This window comes from Tubulanus polymorphus, chromosome 4 (genome assembly GCF_964204645.1).
Source record: "Tubulanus polymorphus chromosome 4, tnTubPoly1.2, whole genome shotgun sequence".
NCBI lineage: Eukaryota > Metazoa > Nemertea > Palaeonemertea > Tubulaniformes > Tubulanidae > Tubulanus > Tubulanus polymorphus.
Window position 1 is genome coordinate 22,260,492 of NC_134028.1, and position 23,913 is coordinate 22,284,404.

A 23,913-nucleotide genomic window follows, 5' to 3' on the forward strand; every position below is an offset into this window, starting at 1 on the left:
TCGAACTTTAAAATGGTTCCAAAAATAAATTTGATCTGGATGAGAAGCTTCTACCGGGAACCTGAAAGATGGGGGGGGGTATGATAATGTCAAAGTGTAACTTGAAGTATAAGTTAGCTTGGAGCAGTTATCAAGCTGGCTTCCCGTAAAATTGACGTCATCTTCATTAACGGGGTACCCGCCACACCAGCTACCCCACCAGATGGCGTGACGAGCAATAGGCCATGCTCTGTCAAAAATTGTTCATTTTCAATTAACTTTGGACTGAATTTTTGACCACCAAGTATACAATGAATTCATTTTTTCTTCTCGGATATCGGGAAAGTTTTCATTGATAATTGAATCAGATCAATTTAAGAATAAAAGCTCATCCAGTTTTTACGAAACCGAACACGGATGACCAACTATCTAGTAGCGAAGTTCGATCCTCGCCTGCCTTACGAGGAATCCTCGATTGCCACAGCAGCTGGTGTGGGAACCCCACTTGGAGAAGTAGTTTCGTTACGGTATCGTAACGAGTCTACGGTTAGGGTGTGTCACAAGGTGGTATACTTGCCTAGGTAGAAATCTTTGCGGCGCGGATGGTCGAATCGCCCGGCGTCTGTCCTTCGTTCTGATAAATACTATAAAATCTTTCATATTTTCATTATTTGACACATTTTTAGATATTTCGTGTGTCTTATTTCGGTTTTATGAACGAAACTTTGAGGGTCTCATTGTACATATAAAAGAAATGGCGGTTTTAATGACTATTCTTCTGCGGGCGATTGCTCGAGAATGCGGAGAATCGAGGACACTCGTACAGTCGGCTTCTGGTCGAGTTCACCCGGCAGAATGTCCCTCTCCGCGGGAACGCCGTTCTAAGCCGATAAACGAGCAATCGTATTTTTACTGTAAACTTAATAGGACTTAAGACGACGCCCTGCCGAGCGCCGACAATAGACCAGTTAAAATGACTAGGCGGGTCTTTTCTACGCCAGTTCCTTTGATCGTACGACGTTACAAATCACCTACTAACAACGTTTTCTTAGCGCATATTCATTGAGAGTTGCGCAGTTTATTTAGCCTCTGTATAACTCCGAGATCCATAGAGCCCATTGAACGCCGGACACAAAACGATTTAGATAACCGTATACCCGAACACAATTATCCTATAGAAATCGTCGAAATTACGTTTCTCGAATGGTTCCTTGTGAATTTTTGTTGATTTAACTCGGCGTTACTGGGTCGTGCTCGTTCATTCAGGCTAAATTGCTAGTGTACTTAGACGTGACAGGTATTTAAATGCTTTTCGCAGCTCGAAATCGTTCTTTTTTGAATGTCTTCATTATTGTACCGGCGAGTATCGAGCACCGTTTGTTTGCCGTGTGTTCCATACGTGCGCTTCAGAATGGTCTCGGTAATAGTCGCTCATGGCGAAATGCGCCCTTTCGTCAAAGGGCTACTTTATATCCTTTTAATATACCAGTTTTCTTTCCTCGTCCGTCATTGAAAACGGGGATTACTTTGCCTCTAATCCGCGTGTAATTCGCGAATTTCAATTTACGCAGACTGATAAATACACATTTACTGACCCCGTTCGCACACTAGCCCTACCCCTACACTACACTAACGTTAAAGATTGCTGTTGTTTGTTTTAATTCGACTATTCATCTTTTTACAATGTCGTCTGTATTAATCCCGGCCACTTTCTCAGCTGACACCCGGAGATGTCACGTTCATCGGGTTAGAAAGTAAATTTCTCAATTACTTTGTGTCCACATCGTGTCGACCAGTTTATTAGACTTCTATCAGAATCTATAGTCATTCGCCTTGTTTATATGTGCAAGAATTAAACGCCATTGCAAATAGTGTGAAAGTGGTTTCAATTTCGGGCATAAAACCTGGAAATATGATATAATCGATTTACTGGTTTTTGTAATCGGTGTTCCGTGTAAATACATCGAGAATGAAAATACCGACGACGTACGGAACCACAGTCAAGAATCGAGCTCTTCTTATTTTGCCGATATCTCATGGGCGAATGAATTTTCATTTCTCAATAATAATACATGATAACCATATAGAACTGTAGCAAAATGTACGAACATTTTTCTCCGCGATATTCGTTTCAAACTTCACTAAACTAAGTGGTTTTCGACGGGTTGGGCGATAGGGAGACATTAACATAGCAGCGGTACAGACAAATTTATGTGTCATGAACTTCAGGCTATATAGTTCACTGATTTCCTCACAGAGGGAGACATCCGTAAAATGGCTGATGATGTTTTGTATTTCATTTTGTTGCGATTTTCTTTTACTAATGGGAAATTCGGTTCCGGTTCAACCAAACAGTCTTCCAACCAGTTTGTTCTGCGTTTAGCAGTGGAAGCGTTGAAGTTGCCGCGTATTTGAAATACCACAGACCAGCTTCGATATATCAGTTGACTCTCTCGGGATCCGAACGGTTACATATATATCCATGATAGTCGACGCGTCCGATAATGACTCGACATTCCCGCGGCTGACAAAGTGTCAACACTCATTTCCTTTCAATTTCCCGGCACTGATGCCGACCCGCGGGCCCGGACATTGTCCACAAATATCTACTAATCCTACGTAAATAATTATCACTCAACTTGAAGCCCGATCGCTGCATACCGTCGTCGACAAACCTCATCCTGCCGGTCAATCAGCTCTGCGCGAGAACGATCTTGTTTACATCGCAGGATATACTTGTTTTCGTATAACGATAAGTCTGTGCACGTATCACCGTTTCGTCGCACAATCGGTCGCAGTTTCCATTTTAGCTGCGCATCTTGCTCTAAGCGCCCCCTGCTGGTTACGATATTCATTATTTGTGTAGAATATCATAAACATGTATTACAACCACTGCCCCAATGCAGCTGATTGATTCGATGTAATAAGTTTGTCAGCGAATTGATTGTTTTTGCGTGTTTTTAATTCGTTTTTGTTGTGTGTTTATTTTCCAGGGTGTGACGTCACTAGCGAGTTGCGGTAAACGCGTTCTGGTACAAGCCGTGCACGAACTGTACGATCGTCAAGAAACGACCGCCTGGGAACAAGACTCGATCAGACAAAGCACGCTTATTTTCATAGGTGGGTTTCTCTCCCTCGTAGTCGTCGCTTCTTACGCGAAGATGGAACGTTTTAAGGTCAAACCATGGGCTCGAAAACGAAGAAAACATCGTTCATGGTCGATGGTCAAGCTAAGAGTCTTCGAAAGTCTACTGGTCACTATTTAAGTCTTTGAATATTCTTTGCACCAATTGCATAGTTGCTGAACTCAGTAATGTGTTACAACGTTTGGTCATACGTATCCGATATGGGTGGCTCCGAGAATCTCCGAATCACAGAATTTGGAGAAAATACCGCAATCATGAGGACAAACTAAGAGAGTAAGTGACGTCATGAAAACGGCCTTAAAAACGTCACTATACTCTCTTAGTTTCTCTTCTAGCTGTTCCATTTTATATAATCTTTCAAACGAGCTGAATATTGAATCGGGATTTAATGAATATTGGTCATCGGTATCGTGTATAAAGTCTGGAATAGACGTTATCGCAAAAATAGAATCGTTTCAACGCGAAAGTTGGTAAAATCAGTTGCTGATGAAGAGATATAGTCGGGTTAATGATTTTGATTGACTCGCGCTGCCTGTATCAACTATACGACTTACACAACCGAATGTGTATATAATTAACGCGAATTGTTAATTAAACACTAACAAATTGGTTGGCGGCTGCGGCTTCAGGCGCGTGGCCCCCGAACGCCGCCGCCCGCCGCCGCTGTTGTTTGCGCGGATTGCCGCTGAAAGTTATGTCAGAACCGTGAAGCAATTTGTAAATATTGCCTAAACACTGTATGATACTGTAATACACGTCAGTTATTGCCGGCGGCGGTGATTGGTTTTACTCTCGCGTGGGTATCATCGGTAGTCTTCAATATCTCCACACAGTCTGTTCCTGAAATCTCGGTATCCATTATTTGTATCGTGCGGAACCTCAACGCCAGATGGCGCGACGAGCACTCGGTCAAGTTTTCACAATAATACAACAATCAACTTTGATATGAATTTCTAGACCCCTCCGAATCCGTACGATCCGTATCGCAGGACCCATCGAAATATTGAATTTATATTTCTACGCATGATAAATGTATTATTTCTTCCAATTAACGATACAAGGACGAGCAAGGCGATGTGCATTCGTGCGCGATGGCAAATCATTTTGTAATGTATTTAATTTCGTAACGGTAATAAACTTATACTTTAAAAAAAGCAAGGCGATGAAGATTATTCACCAAAAAAGTAGGAAACACACCGGCCGTAGATGACTCGGTATCAATCAATGTGTAGAAATTCACGAATCTCCGCAGGTTTCGATTCGGCTGTGAGACTTTGTGTAAAAAGGCAGCTTCTCTCTGATTTGGTCAACTGTAGCTGCAGCTGCGAGATGCATCTATCAGTCAACCCGCGCGCATTATGTATCGAAAACAAATTCAAAACGGCAGCGGCCCACTCAGTCGAACATTCCGGCGTCGGCTCGGCTCGTATTCATTTTTATACGGTTTGAAATACGCCCGACGTGGGACACTATTAATCGACTGTGGGCACCGCTATAGTCGATTGCTCTTATACGGCGACGTCGGGCTTGTTTTATGCGCTCTCACCAGGGGGCACTGTTGAACGGGATGCCGACAGTATTGCCGTGTTTGGCCGGCGGTTGTACGCGCAGCGGGAAAGCCGCTCGACGAGTGGATAATTTCACTCTTCGCTTGCTCTTGATACTATATAATTCGTATTTGTGTGCGTTCCGTTTTACGAATGAAATCCGTTTCGAACGCTATTTAAGTAAATTAGTGCGAGCCATTTGTCAGCCCCTCGCTGCGCGTTGAAGTGCCCCAAACAACGCGGCATAAACTCAATTTAGAAAATTATTGCAAATCTATATTGGCGGAAACGGTTTCGTTAAATAGGTTTTCGCTCGGGTTCTGTAGCAGAACTAACTCGTTATGTCGGCGGTCCTGCTCGCTGTATAAACATTTTCCCATGGAAATACGCGCTGAATGCGGCGCTTATGTTAACATTTGCTGATATTTAGGAGTTTGCCCGGCGTTGGAGAGCGCGCTGAGTCAGCCTAAAGCCTATATAAGTGCCTGGCCAGATCTCCTTAAACGGATAACGAAGACGCTCGACTCGTGGATGCTGATCTGTCTGTCCTCTTCTGTTGTTGTTGTTGCCGCTACATTACTCGGTTATCCCTCCTCTCCTTCCTCCTCTCTGTCCTCTCTATCAGTCGTATAAACATCTGACACTTTGCGGAAATCGATGGACTCGGAACCCACACGCCGGCGTCGCGGCCATCGGTTCGATCCGAGTTATTATATAGCCCCGTTTGAAAGTAAAAACCGGGGGTTGTTTGTATAGACTGGTATTATCTTTAACCAGGGAGTCAGCTCAGAGCACATTCGGTTGGTTAAACCCCTGGACCCAGTTCCACAGTTGTGAGTTAGAGTTAACTCTGAGTTAAAGTTAGTTCATTTTCAATGTTTTAACCCAGGGTCAAATCTTAACTCAGAACTGTGGAATTGGACCCCTGGGCCCGGCTTTATAGGCTGGTATTACCTTTAACCCGGGGGCTAACTCGATTGATAATGAATTCAGTTAGCCCCGGGTTAAAGGTATTACCAGTCTATAAAACCGGCCCCAGGTAAAAGATATAGTACTGCTCCATAAGGCTGGATCGTGAAACACTTCGTAGTCCTATATAGGATGTCTTGATCAGGTGTCAAGTTTGACTTTCAGTTAAACATTGGAGTAATCGTGTGACAAAATGATTACTCATAGTTTAAACCTAATTTAGAAAATACTCTACTTTCCTACCGAAAGCTAACTCACAAAATGACTAACTATGGGTCCAGGGGCGGTCGGGGTCCTGGATATCTGTAAATTGATATATTTGTGGCCGTGGGATTGTCACAATGCGTATTTTATATATATACGCACCCCGCGGTTCTTTTCATGCGAAATATGAAGCCGTAGTTTGCGGGTTATTAGATGCGCCATGATCTCATTATGATAATAATAATAACAAACTCGTCTGCGAAGTATTATATATACGTACAGAACATCGATGACGTAACTTTTGAAACGTTACAGATATCGAATTTCAAATGCTTGTATTTACTGTTTGGTTGTTTCAGTGACTGTCCGCGTACGCATGACTTACTTTGCAATAATAAATCGCCCGGTTAGTAACCCGTTCAGACGTTCTCTATATAGGTGTTACCAGAAAACCGCGTAATCGTCGAAAATTTCATGTTGGTCGTTTGAGAAATGATTCTTGTATTTGGTTGAAAACTATTCAGGTTTTAGTCGGCTAACTCGTAATGTCAGTAGCTTTTGAAATCGTGTCTCTCGAAAGAAAAATTCAACCGTTAAGAATTACTCGCAGTCGAGCTCTTAAACAATCTGGGCCCGAAATTATGAATAAATGAATGTTGAAGTAGTCGAGACCAGCCTCAGGGGCCAGGTTCACAGTTCTGACTTACATATGACCAGTCTAAATAATACCGTCTTGGCTCTATAGCCTGACTATCAACTTGAAACCAGCCCAGAATATTTCACAATACAATATACCATACAATAGAACTTTCTTGAACTCCAAAATTTTACAATAAAAAACATTTGAGTATGAAATCACATAGTACACACAGTTTGGGCCCAGAACTCAGTTGCACAGTCGTTACTGAAGTACCAAGTGTTCTCGAAACATACATATTAGGTAGGCTGTCGAAATAGGCTGGTAGGGGGCACCAAGTCCCGAAAATGTAACGAAATTTCCAATTCGTTTATATCTTACCATTCAAAATATATAAATTGATTAACATAATTGACTTTTTAAAAGCGCGCGCGCGCACACAAGTTTTTTCCACGCCTCTCCCACCGCATGTTGTTCATATTTCACGAGCTCAAGGGTTAAGTAGAAACATCTGGTGCGTTGTTATTAATTCTTTGACGTATTTACGATAACTAATAAAAATCAACAAGTAAACATTCGGTCGAGTTGTGAGTTTTCGCTCGGTAAACATGTGTACTTTCGATCAACCTTTGATGCCCCGTATCATCGCAGGCCGTATATACAAACACCGTTTTCGGGTTGGTTTATTTTGCTTAGGCCCGACTGATGTAGCATTAACTCAAACAAAATATGAAATATTTGTCGGTTCCGCTCTCGCACGAATTACGCGCCGCGATAGATTTCTTTATTGTTTGTTATTCTTGCGTCGCAAATGGTCTGGAGAATTGCTTCTAGTTTCTGGGGAGAGGTTTGCCGAGAAAGTCTCTGGGTTTACTTTGTATTGAATGGAACGAACGGGAAACGAAAGGGACCAGAAAACTGGGGCATCTATCTTTACGAGAATCAACTGAATCGATTTTTCTCATTCGCGTTCTAAGTCGGCGCCTTATTTTAAGCTGGTTAGCCCGTGGACGTATTAACCGGGTTATCCTAACCAAGGATAAGCCCCTAGACTAACTACGGTTAGGCTACGTTCAGATAATTACTCGTAGGGCTAACAGGGTTATCCTGCGCCTGCCCCCAGTTTGTAGGAGTCGACTACATGAATATATGTATAAGTCCATGGATTTATCTAGCGATAGGTTTTGATGTATTTTTGCTGTATTTTAGGCTCTACGTTTTCGTGTCATTACCTGAAATGATCTGGGTGACTATCCTAATTTGACCAATGCAAGCAAATCGGCTTAGTAACACGGCCTGCGAGGACCGAATCCTCGGGCGCCCAGCTCCGCGGGATGGGTTCGTTTTAAATTTCCCCCAAATTTGCCGTTTCCCGTTTGGCCCTGCGTAAAACAAAACCGCTATCAATTTTCGTATTAACTTTGCGAAGCGGCCACGCGAAAGAAACTGCATTCAAACTCCCAAGCGACAAAACGCGTGGCCCATTTAACTCTGAATCGTGGCCTGTGCGTTGTAATTTGCTAATTACTAGTTTCTCTATCCTTTCTGAAGTCCATCTTCAGTTTCCAAGGCGTTATTTCTATTGTACGACACTTGAGACGCCACAAAGGCCTCTAATCGTCGAATCATCTCGGTCTATTATCGCACCGGGCCGAATCTTAAACCACTTCTCATCGATAATATTGTCACCAAGCCGGACTGGTAGACCGTTATCTACCGTTAACCACTTGTCTCCCTCTCGAGAAATCTCGGCAGTTTTTCCGCTGCCCCGGATTGACTTTCATTTTCCGGACAAAAAAACCGCCACTCGCAACGCCGCGACAGATGGCAGTTTTTAACTCGAGTATCTTCTAAGGAAATATGTGAAAAAAACACCCACCCAACATTTTGGATCGGAAGCCTTGAACGTGCAACAACATAAATCAGACCCGTGCTGTGGGGAGTGGGGTGCCAGGGGTAGCGAATGCACCCCCTAAAATTTTTGAAGTGCCCTTCAAAAAACAGTGTGAAAAAATTTGGGTCTTAGATTTTTTCGAAATTTCGATACAATTTTCATGTTTTTCTTGGAAAAAAGAATCCATTCTCAAATGAATACTTACTGTTCAGGTACTCGGACAGTCTTCATATCTAAGATATGTCCTTTTTCGATAAGGAAGTGCCCGTTTTAGGGTGAAAAAGTGCGCTTTTTCTTGAAATAAAACTGTCCCTCAAAAATGGTCGGCACGGGCCTGTAAATATGCTTTATAGGGGTTTTCGTATATGCCAAAATATATAAGAAATATCGCAGTTTGTTTTGTTGATAACATACTGGATCTATGGTATATCATTCGTATTTACTGTGTATTTTCAGGGCGCCACCTGGACAAGAGTATCTTAGACGAAGCTGTTCGTGGATGCTTGAAATCGTGACGAGGAGCTGAATATCATTTAATAAATAAACAATTCCCCAATTTATCAATGTAATCTTGTAAATAAACTAACAATACTCATAAATATAGCGTGATACAGTGTGGCTTTTTCGGTTATGGTTTTGTATGCACCGACCTCCATTCAATCAAGTTAAATCGACTTCTATTTCAATTATTGGAAATTCGACTAAACCAGTGACTGTGGGCCAGGTTCATCTTAAAGATCTGAATCAGTTTATCTCGTTAGAATTGACGCCGGCTTAGTGTAAAACATATTCACCTCTTCGACGAATGTAGCGACATGAAATTTAAAATTGTACACATATTTCACGCGCGGATCGACACCCGCCTACCTCAAAAAAGACTTTGAAATATGAATAGAAGGACTTGACTATTTTTTTTACAAATAGGACAATATTTACAGGAGAAAGTGCTACGGGCCGAACAATACATTACGGACCTACATCCGATAGAAATGTGTATCAACTTCCCTTTTATGAATGAACTGCGTAACATATAGATAAGGCAAACACATGTAAATGATGTTTGACGCGTTTATCATTTGAGCATTTCGTTTTGCCGAGGATATATTCGATATGCATACGTTATCTACACATTTACTTAGTGGCAGTCGTCGAAGATATTGTTAATTAAAATAAATCGGATTTGCTTCTGTCTCCGAAAAGGCTTTTCTTCCTGTCTTTATAATCCAAACATATTCAGCCGATCCGAGCTTTATTCCTAAATTGCATTAACGTTACTCTTAATTGGTTTTCTGTTGTGTACGGCGCGAAACGAACCGAGATCTAAGATATGATTCCATTTTCAACTGGACGTATTTAGAAAAAAAAGGTAAATACTCTCGATCGAGCCGGTTTCCGACTTAAGTTAATTCGGTAAATGTTATCTCGATCGGGACTGTGTGTACGTCTGCGATAGGTTATCGCCCGGGTTTGTATCAAAGTCGAGAGTATCCATTTTATCGTGATACGTATAATAATGATATGCTCAGAATCAGAAACGAATCCAGACTCGTTAATTGATATGTAGAACGCTCCTTTTGCGCTGGAAAATTATGCTGCATTTTCCTAACGCAAATAGAAAATCTAATTCCCTGTATCTGTACCCAGTTTTCCATTAGGATTTAGGTAAAAATCGGGGAATTCTGACTCTTGATAATCGCAGGGAAAAGAAAAATTCCGTGAATTTGAATTTTTCATTGATGTATAGATTCGTCTATCCAGGTTTTAGATAATTAAATCCTGATTAGGCATACAGTTGTATGCGAAAGCTTACAAGTAAGTGCTCAAATATTATCCAGAGGATCGAAGTTATAAATAGATTTAACTAATTTGAATTGTTGGTGTCTAATAATATTGTTCTCGCTGGTGACGAGAGGCACGAGGAACCTCTTGATAAGAAAGAAAGAGCCCGGCACTACTGCAGAGATATCTTGTGAATAAATCAGGAATCCTTAGACTTAGGTTCAGGGAAAATATCTAGGAATTTTGGATTCCACGATCTGTAAGAACTCTGTCCGCCAAATATATAAAATATAAAAATCATTGTCGAATTTCAAGCGTCCATTATCCGTAAGATAAACATTGGCCTGCCACGGTGTAAAACTAATTTCCAGCATAAAGAAACCTATTGGCGCCTAATCCGTTCGGTTTTAACACCCTGCACTATAGAATTGTGCTATTTTCTTTACGAATCCGCGAATATATTCGTTCCGAATAGATCCCGGTGTCTGAATGACAGCGCGTTGTATCTGTCGGTTTTGTATACGCTACTTAGACGCGTTATTGTTAAACGGGCGATTTTTAATGCGGGGCGAAAATACATTTTTAACACAGAAGAAAATATTCTTTTTATTAGTAAAACACATATTTGTAGATGGTGTATTAAAACCGCGTTATAATACGAGCCAGTCAACCGTGCGAACACGGTTTGTATCCATTGAATCAACATTATGATCTCGATTCTGTCAACGGCTTTGCTATACGAATCCAATCCGAAGCGATCGCGGGTACCCGCCCACCGCTCTCGTTCGCGAGCGCCATTGAACGAGCGCGGTCGACTGGGCGTGGCTTCGACGAGCGCTTCACTCGTGTATTAGTCCGGCTGGTTTACGCCACGTGATAATGATTGACAGGCGTAATGGCGAGATCTAGCGATATCTCTAGACTCGAAGGTGTTGTTCAACTTTGGATATAAATACTCGAAGTGGGTGGCCACTAAAAACATAGGTTCCATTGGTTTTAGATCATATCTATACAGACTACTTGCTGACGATACATCACGATTAGATCTCAACCACGACACCTCTGAATAAGTGATATCGCCGCACTGTGTCTCGGAGCTTGCTGCTGCTGGTGGTGCTTCTGCTGCGTGAGTTCGTGGTAAGAAGTTTATTCTCTTTACGGATTGAAGTCAGGAAGAATCCGAATGCAAAGTATGCGTTTTGACGGTAACATTGCGGCCGGTGGCGTCAATCCGGCGACAGTCGCCGAACATTTTCAATACCTGGCTCATCAGCAACATCGTCGGGCCATGATGACCGCTTCGCCGGAGGTATTTTCGGGTCAGGTGAATAGTTCGATAAACGCGGGTTCGCCCGTGGACCGGGCTGGCGACGGTCCGATCGCTCAGTTACATCCGGCGCATCAACGGCCTAGATCTATCGTCGCATCGGCGCCCGGTGAACGGATTATAAACAAGCAAGAAGAACAGCCGGAAAATCATCACCAAGAAATGACGACCGAATCGATGCACGATTCGAACGAAGAAGACGACGATTTGGACGTTTGCGGACACGTTGAAGACGACTGCTCGGGCGACGGCGTAAACAATAACAATAAATTCTCGGACGCTGAAAGCGATAGCGAAGTTATAAAAGCGGATAACAATAATTCGACGGACATTACCGTCGACGAGGAGGAGGACAACGAAAGCGGTAGCGAGTCGTCGGGTGGTTCGGCGAGTAAGAAACCGGGTAAAAACCACGTCGTCAAACCGCCTTATTCCTATATAGCTCTAATAACAATGTCGATTCTACAATCGCCGCAGAAAAGACTGACGCTCAGCGGTATTTGTGAATTCATAATGAACAGATTTCCGTATTACCGAGAAAAATTTCCCGCTTGGCAAAATAGCATTCGTCATAATCTATCGTTGAACGACTGTTTCGTGAAGATTCCCCGCGAGCCCGGCAACCCGGGTAAAGGCAATTACTGGACTCTCGATCCGAACAGCGAGGATATGTTCGACAACGGTAGTTTTCTACGTCGGCGAAAACGTTTCAAACGCCCGACGGAAAATTACCACCATCCGAATTCGTTTCTGCCCGAGCCGTACGGGCATCCGGGGTTCCTGCACCACCCGACGCTACCCTACCCGTACATGGCGCCGCTGCCGTCACCGATGCATCTACTACAGCCTCCGACGACGGCTCCTGATCTCAGTCGAGTGACTCTAACCCCGTTGAGTTTCGGGGGTCTGAGCGGCGCGTCGTCGGCCGCCGCCGCCGCAGCCTCCAATAATTCCCCGGGTGGAGGTGGTGTCAACAGCGAGGCGCCTAACACGACTACATCGAGGGGCAGTGTCGGGTTTACTATCGACTCAATTATAGGTAAAACTAGTGATACGAAAACTGTCGGACATTCTCGGCCGCCGATGGCGATGGGTATGACGATTCCGACGTCGTTAGCGGCGCAAATACCGCCGTCGTTGCGGCCCTATTTGGACTTCGCCAGGCCGTCGATGGCCAGCGCATTTACGTCGCCGTTGCCGATGGCTTTATCGGCGATAGACCTGGAAAAATATCGACAATACGTACAATCGTGCGGACTGGCTTCGTGGCCGAGATAATCGCGGAGGGCGCCGTAACTCAGGTAAAAATAACATCAACAAAATTAACTGACTTGTCATTACTATACACACATATACATGTATAGTAAAACTAGAAGTGACTTGAAAAGTGTACAGTAGTCGAAACGGATGTAAATACGTAATATATTGCTATATTTAAATAAGCTGTAATTTATGAAACTCGTAATAATTCCGAAACATATCCAGAATAATATCAGTGATCTCTTCTATATCGACGGTTGGAACTGGAAGTTAAAACAAACTGATTCGATCCCGCGCGCGCGTGTGTGAATACTGAACTGAAATACAAGTATATATACATGTGCACCGGTGTATACGTATGCTATTTAGGTGAGTTATCGCTATTTGATAATAAACACCCTGGGATGAAATATAACTTGTATAAATATACAAATATATAAGATTATTTGGAACTATTGTGTTTGAACAATTCTTATTGATATATACGTGAAAGGGTTTAGAAAATTCTATATTTTGAAATTGAAAATGCCATACTTTAAAAACTCGTCGACTTGTTTCTCCGGAAACCAGAAATTATTTTTTTGTCGTCGTTTATTTTGAATGAGTTCGTCCGAACTGTATTCTGCAATATTGTAATATTTACCCTTATTTCTCATATCAGAATTCGCGCATCGGTATCGATGCGAAAAATATCGAAAAAATTGTGCATATCTGGATCGAAAAAACCCTCTGCTTTTGTACTGTTCATTCTCTCAGTGTTTCTGTGTGTAAAGATCCTATCAGCAAAAAACGACTATCGTAAGATTATATTTCCATTGAAAATCGCTCTTGTACATATCTTTAAAAGTCGGTATAAATATATCGTGAATATATTATAAATACATTATATATTATTATGAAAAAAGAAGCTATATAAACTTGTATTAAAAGGTTTCAGTTGCAGAGAAACGCGCGTATAAAATTATTGTGATGTCAGACATTTCTTTTAAAGAAAAAGAGAGATGAATAAGAAAATGTTTATCGTAATTTCCAAGTCTTTGTGTCAGTATTATTTTCGCCGTGTTTGTCGTCAACTTGGAAAACGTTTCTCAGATCGTGCGACTCAGCCAATCTTTTTTATGGGACCATCCGTATCTGTCATATTTTCACGAGGAAGCCAGGGCGATTGAAACTTTGCCGTCCTACTCGAATAGCTATCAAAATTCAATTCGAGTTTTAGAATATCTTCGAAAAGAAACTTCCTTCGAAGGAAGGCCATCCCAGGCTACGGCCATCTTATAGTTCAATGATCAGATTAAAAACTTCAATCCAGCCTCGAGGTTTAAGACCACTTTTCGACTAATTCTCTCGACTTCGGAACTGGCCCCCGGTGCATATCATCATCACTTTCAAGCAGCTCCCACGACGAACGAGGTCCCGATGACACAATTCTCTACAATACAGGAGAAAGTATGAACAGCAGATTTGTGTTGCCTGGTGAGGGAAAGAAACATGCGTTTAACACGTGTGTGAACTGTTGTAAAAACTGTCAGCTTTCCAGCGATGTTATCTTCGATATTTATCCTGTAATTTTACGGGTCAGAGAAGCGAGATGCCCCTACCGGTTGTTTCTACCATCAAAATGTATGAAGACTTTGCATAATTAAGCTAGAAATTAGCTTGCTTCTAAAAACACGAATACAAGCCCATTCCTGAATACTTTGTTATTTCGTGATACAAAAGAATCGAATCAAATCGCGCTCGCTTGTTCGAATTATCAACTAATCATCACACGATAAGCACAACTCGTTCGCACGTAAATTCCCCGTGTTTACAGTAACGATAAGTACATGTTTATGTCGCATTAACACGAGAACTGATAATATAATAATAATATACAGTAGCAGCAATAACAAACACATGCAAATCAGTCGACTTCAAAGATAGATCGCATCCGAAAAAAAACAAACAACCAAAAAGTCCTCAAAAAGTCTTTACATCAAAAAATTTTACATCATTGGCGTTTTCCGGTCCCGACTTAAGTTTGTAGATCGGGTTCGAGTCCCGAATTATGTTGGGCAGATTGAGTTCGAGTCCTGAATTTCCCAGCAGATGATTTTCGCTCGAAGTGGGAAAACGTCGCACAGAATATTTTCAATTCTCATCACTCAATACATCGATCAATCATCGATCAAAGGCATTTGAAAACGTATTTTGGGAATGAGAAATATGAAATAATCCTGCGTTTAATTAAATAAACGTTTCTAGATATCAATCAACGACGTTTTCGTGCCAAAACAAGGCGATTCGCGTAGAAGCAGAGGCGTTACGTGTGAGAAGATATTCGCTGGGAGAAAGGAGATATCAAATTAACAACGTTCCAGCAGGTTATGATGGTGAATTTATCTGGTGCGGTGAGTAGTTGTTCGCGCCGTTGAGGGGGTGTCGAGATTATCGCCTATCGCGTAACAGGATACGACTGATAAACGTTGACTTATCTGACTGTATCGATGCACATGCGTAAACGATTTGTTCTAGAGCGCTGAAAACACTCGATTTTGTCTGATATAATCGCGTAGAAACAGGTTGTTCTCTTAGCTGCTTTTTTAGCATTTTTTAACAACTTCTTTCGTTTATTTGCGATTAGGAAATCTTTGTGACGAATCTAATTCGAAATAGTGATTTCCTCATGATTTCCTCAACGATTCCGGGTTTTATGTATTACGGGATATGAAAACAACGTTGATGGAACCTAGGTTATTCAAGCGAAGACTTTGCCCCTTTCTAGCGAATCAGAAGTACAACGAATAAGAAAAAAACATCTTCACGCTGGCAGGGAGAAATCGGGGACTGAGATCTGAGCGACTTTTATGGCATTCTGGCTGTTCCACCATGGACAGAAAAGATACATTTTAGAGCATTCGTCTTACAGAAAGAGCACCTTTTCGACCTTTTTTTGCGACAACATCGTGACCTTTTTGACAACGTGACATTTCTGTAAACGGGAGTTCTTGAAACCGATGACGATTCATAAAGCCCCCTGATCCGCCCACGGTTCGAGGAATGCATGCTTAATTATCTATCTGAAACATATTTGAAGGAGATTTTTTGCTCGAGTTTTTCGACACGTCTGACGTACATATAATAGTACACGGGGATCAGTGAACGACATGTGCGTTTTGCTTCGTTGGAAAAATTATACGAAAACTTATCGACCGCCATTGACAGAATGTTTGCCATATATGTTACATACACATGTATGTTAAACCTTTGAGTAATTATTGAATTACCCCTAGGTTTAACCACTTCAGTAGAGAGTGAATCGATTTAATGATGAAATCATCCGTACAGATTGAAGCCTGTACGATCAAGACTCTGTGATTATAGTCCTATACCCGAAGCTGACGAAATCGTTAATCTTTTTTTCACGAATCGTTTTTTTAACTCGACACGATCTAATCTTGGGGTGGTTTTTTTCGGGAGGCTTTAAGCGTAGCAAACGCTCCTTAAGAAACCTACATCATTATGGAATTTAATACGGTAATACCTACTCTTCCTTGTTGGATAAAATTGTTCGCTAGATGCTATATCAAATAGCTTTAAAATCCCACATCTTTATTGTTTTATTGTTCGTTTTCATGTTCTTGATATTCAGTTCAGATCATTGTGTTTCTTTTTTTTAAATCAAGTTATTGAAAGTAACTACACAAGCTATTGCTCGCAATGGATGCGATGTTCTTATTTGTTTTGCATTTTAGAAGTTTTTTTTTTTAATGATATATAAGTGCTGTGTAAATGTCGCGCAATATACAACATTAGTAATAAACGTTACGTCTGTAGAACAGGACGTGAGACAAAGTGACTTCTTGTTTCTTTCAGTTTAGATAAGATTTTGTGCGTATTAAAGACACATGACTCAATAGTCGCAGAAATCAAACATGTACTTGTGTATGCACATACATATAAACTGCGGTGCGCTAGGGTTACTATCAAATATTGTAATACTTAAAGCGCACTTGAAAACAGTGTTGTGTATGAAATTGCATTAAAAGTACCACACGATTGATCGCATAAAGAACATTTCAGTTCCATTACGGCGCGCCCTGGGGGTTGATTTACACACTGTGTTTTGTTTGGATGATGCACGCTCCTTCGGCTTTCGTATTAAACCCTTTTCTAATGAAATCAGTTTAAATAAGGATCGCAAACAGCCGTCTTTAAATCCGGTACGGAATTATAAACAATTGTCGCATTTAAGCGCGTACTTACAAGCGAAATATATTTAGTTTTGGGCGGCCATTGTTGTCTAGTTTGATCTGTTTTTAAGGAGCCTACGGGCAGACGATCGAAGTTATGAAAGCTGCGTTCTGTGTTCGGTTTCGAGATGTTTCTTCAGCGTTCAGAGAACGACCTGTGAATGGCTCCCGCTGGTGAGTATTATTGGGTGATTAAGACGCAGCCCTGCGGCACCCCATTGTTACGCCCGAAGAATCTGGGCTTTTTGTAGTCGCTGCATACCATCCTACAATCGGGATTTCGCATTATTGTTATGATTATGGATCTTCAAATTTTGACAATATGCGACACGACAGCGTACGGTCACACAAACCGGCAATTTGTTCGTCGAGATTTCATTGAAAGCACAAACGCCGCAGTTGAAATTACAAATAGCATCGGATCCGACCAAGCCGCTTGATTTTTTGTCAAGTCATCCGTTATAATGGACACAGATTGGGTTGCTGTTGAAGATAATAGACCCCCGGTCGGTTGCAAAAACAGATGGCCACCAGAATCAACAAAAGCTAACTAAAGCTAAACCATTTCAAAACAGACTCGTTAAGTTTTTGAGGTAAAATATTTACTGATCTGGATTGTTTAAACAAACTCTCATTTCTAGAAATGAAATCCGGACACCGACCGCGTTCGTAGCAGTGTTAGTAAATGTGTTTGTTTACGTCCCGACGTGCGGGAACGGGCAACATGGCTGCTGAAAATGTGACCTATATACAGGGACGAGATGCTTATTCGTCCGAAATAAAGGTGGAAGCACCTCCCGAAGGCGAGATTTAGATAGATCGGGTTAACGACGAGGAAATGTCTACCGATGTGGAGGACAATCATCGCGCCCCGGGGTGACGTGCGCGCGCGTCGTCGACGCTCTGTATCGAAACAAATCGTTAGCGAGAAGCGATTCAATCAAAACCTGCTTCTCGGCTTTGTGCGGATTGTTTTTGAGAATCGCCAGGGAAAATTTTATTAGAAATTCGATTCATTTCTCGAATAATGTTATTTACCGTAAGCCTTTGTAGTAGATTGGTAATTTTACGGTGGATGGCTATAGTTCTACCGGTGCTGGCACAGTCACGCCATAAGCCTCTCTGCGCGCTGCAGTTCCCATCGTCGTTACGGCGGGATCGTTTTGACAAGAATTCTTCCCTTGCTCGTATCATTATCTTATTATCTTTGATTGAATATTTTCCGAAACCGAATTCCAGTGATATTAGAGCGAGATAAAAGTTTATGATTAGGAGGAAAGTGACGAATAACGTATAATGTATCAAATTGCATTTAAGAAGAGGATTTTTTATATTTGTTTTAGTATTTTCTTATTCGCAAAATAAGTACATCCCTAATTCGCGGTCTTTGAATAATTTGCATTACAATATATTTTGTTAGGATGAACGGGAATTAAAGTACCGTACAAGATGATAATATTTATTTGAGAATTTTTCGATATCATTATGTTCACGCATTTACTGTTCACGCGAATAGGGAATTATTTCTGCGCACGCTATTACGAATTGTACACAACTTAAACTCAATGAAAATTGTCGACTTTTTCCAGAAACGCATTGTGTCAACAGAAAGGAATTAAATTTGCCGTATTTTTCGAGACAAAAAATAATGAACTGGAACGATGAACATAATGTAAACACGATTTCGTTCAGATCACGATTATTGTGTAAATGAACAACTGGGTTTATTGCGTTCGGTATTTCGACATGGTGTAGAACTAAGAATCGCCGTAAAATGGCCGTCTATTATCGAGTTCGAATCCCAGATTTTGCTTTCCGAAACACCTCCGTTTTCAATTAATCCTCTGGACAAACAATCCTTTTCTTAATCGATTTCGACCGGATACAATTCAAGAACGCTCTCGTTCGGAAAACAGATCATGCGCGCAGCGAATTTACAAAACAGTTGATATTTCGCGCGTGGGAGAACTATAAAACACGTAAGCAAATATCGAGGACATCTTTCGGCAAGTAGAACAAAACATGGCTTGATTAATAGGACGTTGTGTAATAATCTATTCGAAGAGGGACTTCCGCACGAAATGAAAAGTAGGAAAAATACAGATTAAAAACAGTTTATAAATGAATGAATATTGTAAACTCACAAATTACGCATACATAGTACATACGCATACGTATTTTAAGAAAAGCACATCTCCAAGCCGGAGGCTGTTACATGAGGGGGGGGGGGGGGTGCCCTAAACTATTAATAGTAACTATAATCATGGTAATGATAATAATAATATATACAATAAAATTACCAATAATTATTCATAATGATAATAAATAATAATAGTAATAGTAATTGTAATAAAATATTTTTTTTAAAAGTTAATCATCAAGAATAATGTAATCATTAAATGACATGACGTTTCTGAGTCTCTGTAGAGACTATCGATAGAGAAGTACAATGTATATACCAGAGGAAGATTTGAGACTTTTTTTGATTATGATCATTCGGTGTCTTTCATTCTTGTTCACACGATCTCATCAGAAATGAGTCAGAGAGCGCGGCTGCTGTTGTTGAGCGTCGTGCAACTCCGAAATATTCGACGAATCCGACAGTAGACCGATTTACAGGTGAAGACCTATACCATACTCAGTGGATCCGGAGATTCCAATCTGTTTAGCAAACGCTTAGAGGTACATAATTACCATTGGGAAAAATAAATACAGTTAACCACTCATCTAACCCAGACATGCCTGGCTAACTCTACATTTTCGAGCCAAAGCCTGGGTCTCGCAGCAGCCCCGTGCTAAGGGGGTTCGGGGGCAGCGAACGAACCCCCTAAAAGTGCCCTCCAAAAATTTAGTGCGAAAAGATTTTTCGAAATTTCGATACAATTTTCATGTATTTTCTTTGGAAAATGAAGAATAATCAATTCATGGTAAAAAAGTGCCCTCCTCGATCTTGAAATAGAACTGCCCCTAACAGGCTCGGCATGGACCTGGTACTTGCCTAATTAAACGTAGTTGTTTTATGAAAATAAACACAAAACTATCGGGGAATGATTCAAATTATCGTCATTTTTTGTCAAACTAAGTAACGACCGCGCAGCTGGCCCCGAATAACATATACACATAACATTAGCCGAATTAACCCTGTCCTGAGTGGCAGACATGTCACCGAACTATCACGAACTTCGATCTACATTTTCGAGTATATTATATACATAATTTTTTCTCTTACAAAAGAATCGTTCGTAATACATATTCTAATACGCAACTACCTGTCAGAGCTGGGCCGACGGCAAACAAGTGCAAACATTTCAACGGTGCGGCTTTTGTTTAATAACTTCAGTTTAACAAATGCAAGCCTAGATGGTAACAATTATTTCGCTGCATACAAACATATCATGTCAAGTAGCTTCGAGTATTCGCTGAATGTAGTATTGTTTTACAAGAGTTGGTGCACATTAACAAACACAGATGGATCTCGAGAAGGTTATAGACGTTATGTATCAGCCTGCCCGTAGTGTAGTGTACCCGAATGACCTCCCAGCCCGGCCCGCCCCTGTACCCGATCCGCGACACGCCTCCCGGACCCTGAGGAGTGTCTGCGCCGTATCGAGAACGACTGCAATTCGACCACGTGACTGGTACTTGTATACGTGTATATGTGATGATGTATCGATTTTGTGGCAATAGTTTTTCAATATCAAATTGTCGGCATTTGCTTTTGATCTACTTCGATAGAAATATGGAATAAAGAAATAACGAAAATCAATACGAAAAATCCAATAATACAAACGATGTTGTTTACTTGATATGTTCATTACAGTGCGTTGTTTTAAACTAAACATATTCTAACTACTTGTCTTTATCTTAACTTTTCCATTAGCTCGCCCCTCTACCTCTCAGCTCCCTCCATCCAAAATGGCAATAAAAGTACTTTCATAGTTTTCGAAGTACGTACGAAATCCATTTTAAGTTCTACATAAAACACGTGCACTTTTTAGATTTACTATCATCACTTGGTCGACTGGCAGCCATATTTGTTAACCCTAAACGCTTAGTGAACGCAAACGGTAATGCGCATGCGTATGCAAATATTGTCTGACAAGATTCAGAATACGATAACAACCTGAGTCACCTCTGAAAAGTGTCTGACGAGAGATTCAACTTTAACTGTATATAAATTCAAGTCGAATAGAAGTAAGTATTTGCATCTATATACGTGCACGTATAGAAAGGACCGGCAATTTAAATCTGGGAGGTCGAGTGGTATGATAAACACACAACCAAACTTCTATACAGTCGAAGCAGTCTCTGAGAGCCTTTGAAAATGACAGTAGTCGTAGTGCCAAGCGAGGGCGTGTAAATAACGAACAATGAGTGTTATTTCTACGTTTGATTATCAAAAAGAGCTCTTACCCGCCGTAGAGAGGCGCTCTTCACCGATGGTTGTATATACAGAACAGGATCGGTTCTGATGAATCTGCGCGATTGAAAAGTGCTGGAATTACGTCGACGTTGTATTAACCGTAATCAAAGCGTCTTCGCAGTCATTTCGGTCTTCCGTACCGCCGCATATAGTCGTACGTGTATTCGAGTAATATATCACTACCGGTGCTGAGACTCGGGCCCAGATTACAACACCTGCAGAGGGCCAGGCCCAACACCGGGGAACAAAATGGTTTTTTGCCAACACTGTACAATCATCCACCGATCAAAGTAGTATTGACCAGTTTTTTACGTGTCCATGGTCTTATCAATTTGATATTTTTTATAGATTTTATTTTATTTATTTTTGTCCCACGCCTACCGGGAGCAGGCCGTACACAGCTTCTCCTTTGGGTGCGAATTTAGATGGGTGGAATCTATTTGACGGTGGAGCTGGCAATTGCAAGCGCCGTAGGTGCGAAGCACCCTTCGTCTCTCCCACCTTTGGAGGAGAACATTAAAGATTTGAAGATTTAAGCATTTTAGATGCATTTCCAGCCAATGTTAGTGAATGTTTCATATAACAAAGTCCCTAAATTTGTCTTTGACAAAAGATGAACTCGAGATCTTGTGGGGAGGTGCGTTCGCACCCAACACACATATTGATGATGAAATAGATATAATCTATACTATACGCATATTATCAAATATGACGTATATGGAAAGGAAATATTGATCCAGGGTCAACAAAGGAAGAAAAAAGATGATGACACCGAGGACAAGCTGTAACAGTGTCATCGAAGCGATGGCTGTCCGGTCACAGCGTATACAGCCAGCAGCAGAGACGTCGTTTTCAATTTCCACAAAATGCTCGCTGCGCGGAATTCGCAGATGATGACGACGACGACGACGACGAAGAACGTGAGAACCGAAACGATCGCTTTCAAATGCTTGCACTCAGTGGCCTGAAAACGGAGAAACAGTTTTGAAATCGATCGGCAAAAGGCAAAACATCGCTGACAGAGAAATACGGCAATTCGACAACATCTTGAACTCCGACCGGGGGTAACTATCATCGCGCAGTTAGTGTCGAGTTGCTGGAGCTGGAGACATAATTCCGCGCGGTGTTCGGCGGCATCGCGCCAGTCTCCACTAGGAATCATCATTATTTCATAATCCAATTTTTGACGAGGGTTATTAGAAACTGCGACTTCGATTTCGAAGTATCGAGTCGCATTGAATAGTTTCTGACGCGGTGTCGGAGTTCATTTCATTCAAGCGTTAAATTAGTCATATCTCTTCAGTCACGGTCTTACTACGGTTGAACCTCGGGAACAACGAACTTGAGGAGAAACCAAAAATTAATTATAACCGATCCAGTTTTTGATAACCGATAAATAGTTATATCCGACGTCGTTATAATAACGAGGTTCCGCTGTAGTTAAAACACCGTAAAAGGTTAATTTCAAAAGGAGATTATTTCATCCATGGCCTGATATTTCATACTACCCAAAATTGTTAACTCAGTGCTTATTCTATAGAGGGGGCATGGTCTGAGGATTCCGGATTCATGTACATGAGTACATACATATTGAGAATAAATACGTTTATCTATATGATACAGAGGGATGATATAGATACATATGAAATGGTAATCAATTTTATTAACTCAATATGCGAATTACTTTATAATTCACAACATTCTCATCATATACGTGTGTTAAGTTCATATTTCTAACAGTACGCTGGACAATCCATAAAAGGTAATTGACCTCTCCTCTTGTCATTGAAACGCGAAACGAATGCGTCGTAACAATACGAACGAAGTTTTACAAGAGACAACAACATATTTTGCCAATTCCCTCCATTTCAATCAAATTAACAAATTGACGACGCGTATAAACAGCGAAAGGTCGTCGCCGCGATCTTCGAGAAAAAAGAAAGAGACAGTTAGTTAGTTACGCGGCGCCTATCGAAACGAAAGATGATGAATGAAAAATTGACGTTGACGCTGATAACGCAGCGTTGTTTGATCTGGCGATACGCGCCGCGATAACGCGGGCCACTATCTATCAGCGTGCGTACACGGTTTACGAAGTCATTTCCTCTGAAGCCCGTCCAAGTTGAAAACGATCACAGGCCGAGCCGTGACGCTCATTTACTTTGCGAGGCTTCTTCAACATTAACGGTGTCTTAACCCCTCACTAAAAACGAAGCCCGCCAAACGCGGCTCCATTTCCCGTCGCCGGTTGATAATCAGCAAATTTATTCATTACATTAGCGGGTCACGGGAATTAGAAAGTGATAAAAAGGCCGTAATTGTCGCTGAAACGACGCACCGTCACCTCGGGATTCGCGGATATCGGTTCCCAGTTATTTCAAACCGAATAAGCAGTGTGCACAGCGTCGACTTATTAAACGCGAGAAAACCCAATTGACTCCACCGGGGAATGGCGATATACAAGAGAAATATTTGCATGACCCGCCGCGCCGGGAATGAGATGCCCCGTTTAA

The 23,913-nt window shown here is 41.4% G+C and overlaps 2 protein-coding genes across 4 annotated transcripts in view; both read left to right on the forward strand.

Annotated features, from left to right (window-relative positions):
* The window catches only part of LOC141904261 (zinc-regulated GTPase metalloprotein activator 1-like), a 54,342-nt gene extending 45,378 nt beyond the window's left edge, over window positions 1-8,964 (forward strand). For all 3 annotated transcript variants that reach the window (XM_074792832.1, XM_074792830.1, XM_074792831.1), the window contains exons 13-14: window positions 2,973-3,099; window positions 8,833-8,964. In XM_074792832.1, the coding sequence (XP_074648933.1) occupies window positions 2,973-3,099; window positions 8,833-8,891 (186 nt within the window). In that variant the 3' untranslated portion in view covers window positions 8,892-8,964. The remainder of the gene's footprint in view (window positions 1-2,972; window positions 3,100-8,832) is intronic.
* A 2,147-nt stretch (window positions 8,965-11,111) lies between these two features.
* Window positions 11,112-13,735, forward strand: LOC141904260 (uncharacterized). The gene has a single exon (XM_074792829.1). The coding sequence runs from the start codon at window positions 11,339-11,341 to the stop codon at window positions 12,758-12,760; it is 1,422 nt and encodes a 473-aa protein (XP_074648930.1). The 5' UTR covers window positions 11,112-11,338; the 3' UTR covers window positions 12,761-13,735.
* Window positions 13,736-23,913: the final 10,178 nt, after the last annotated feature.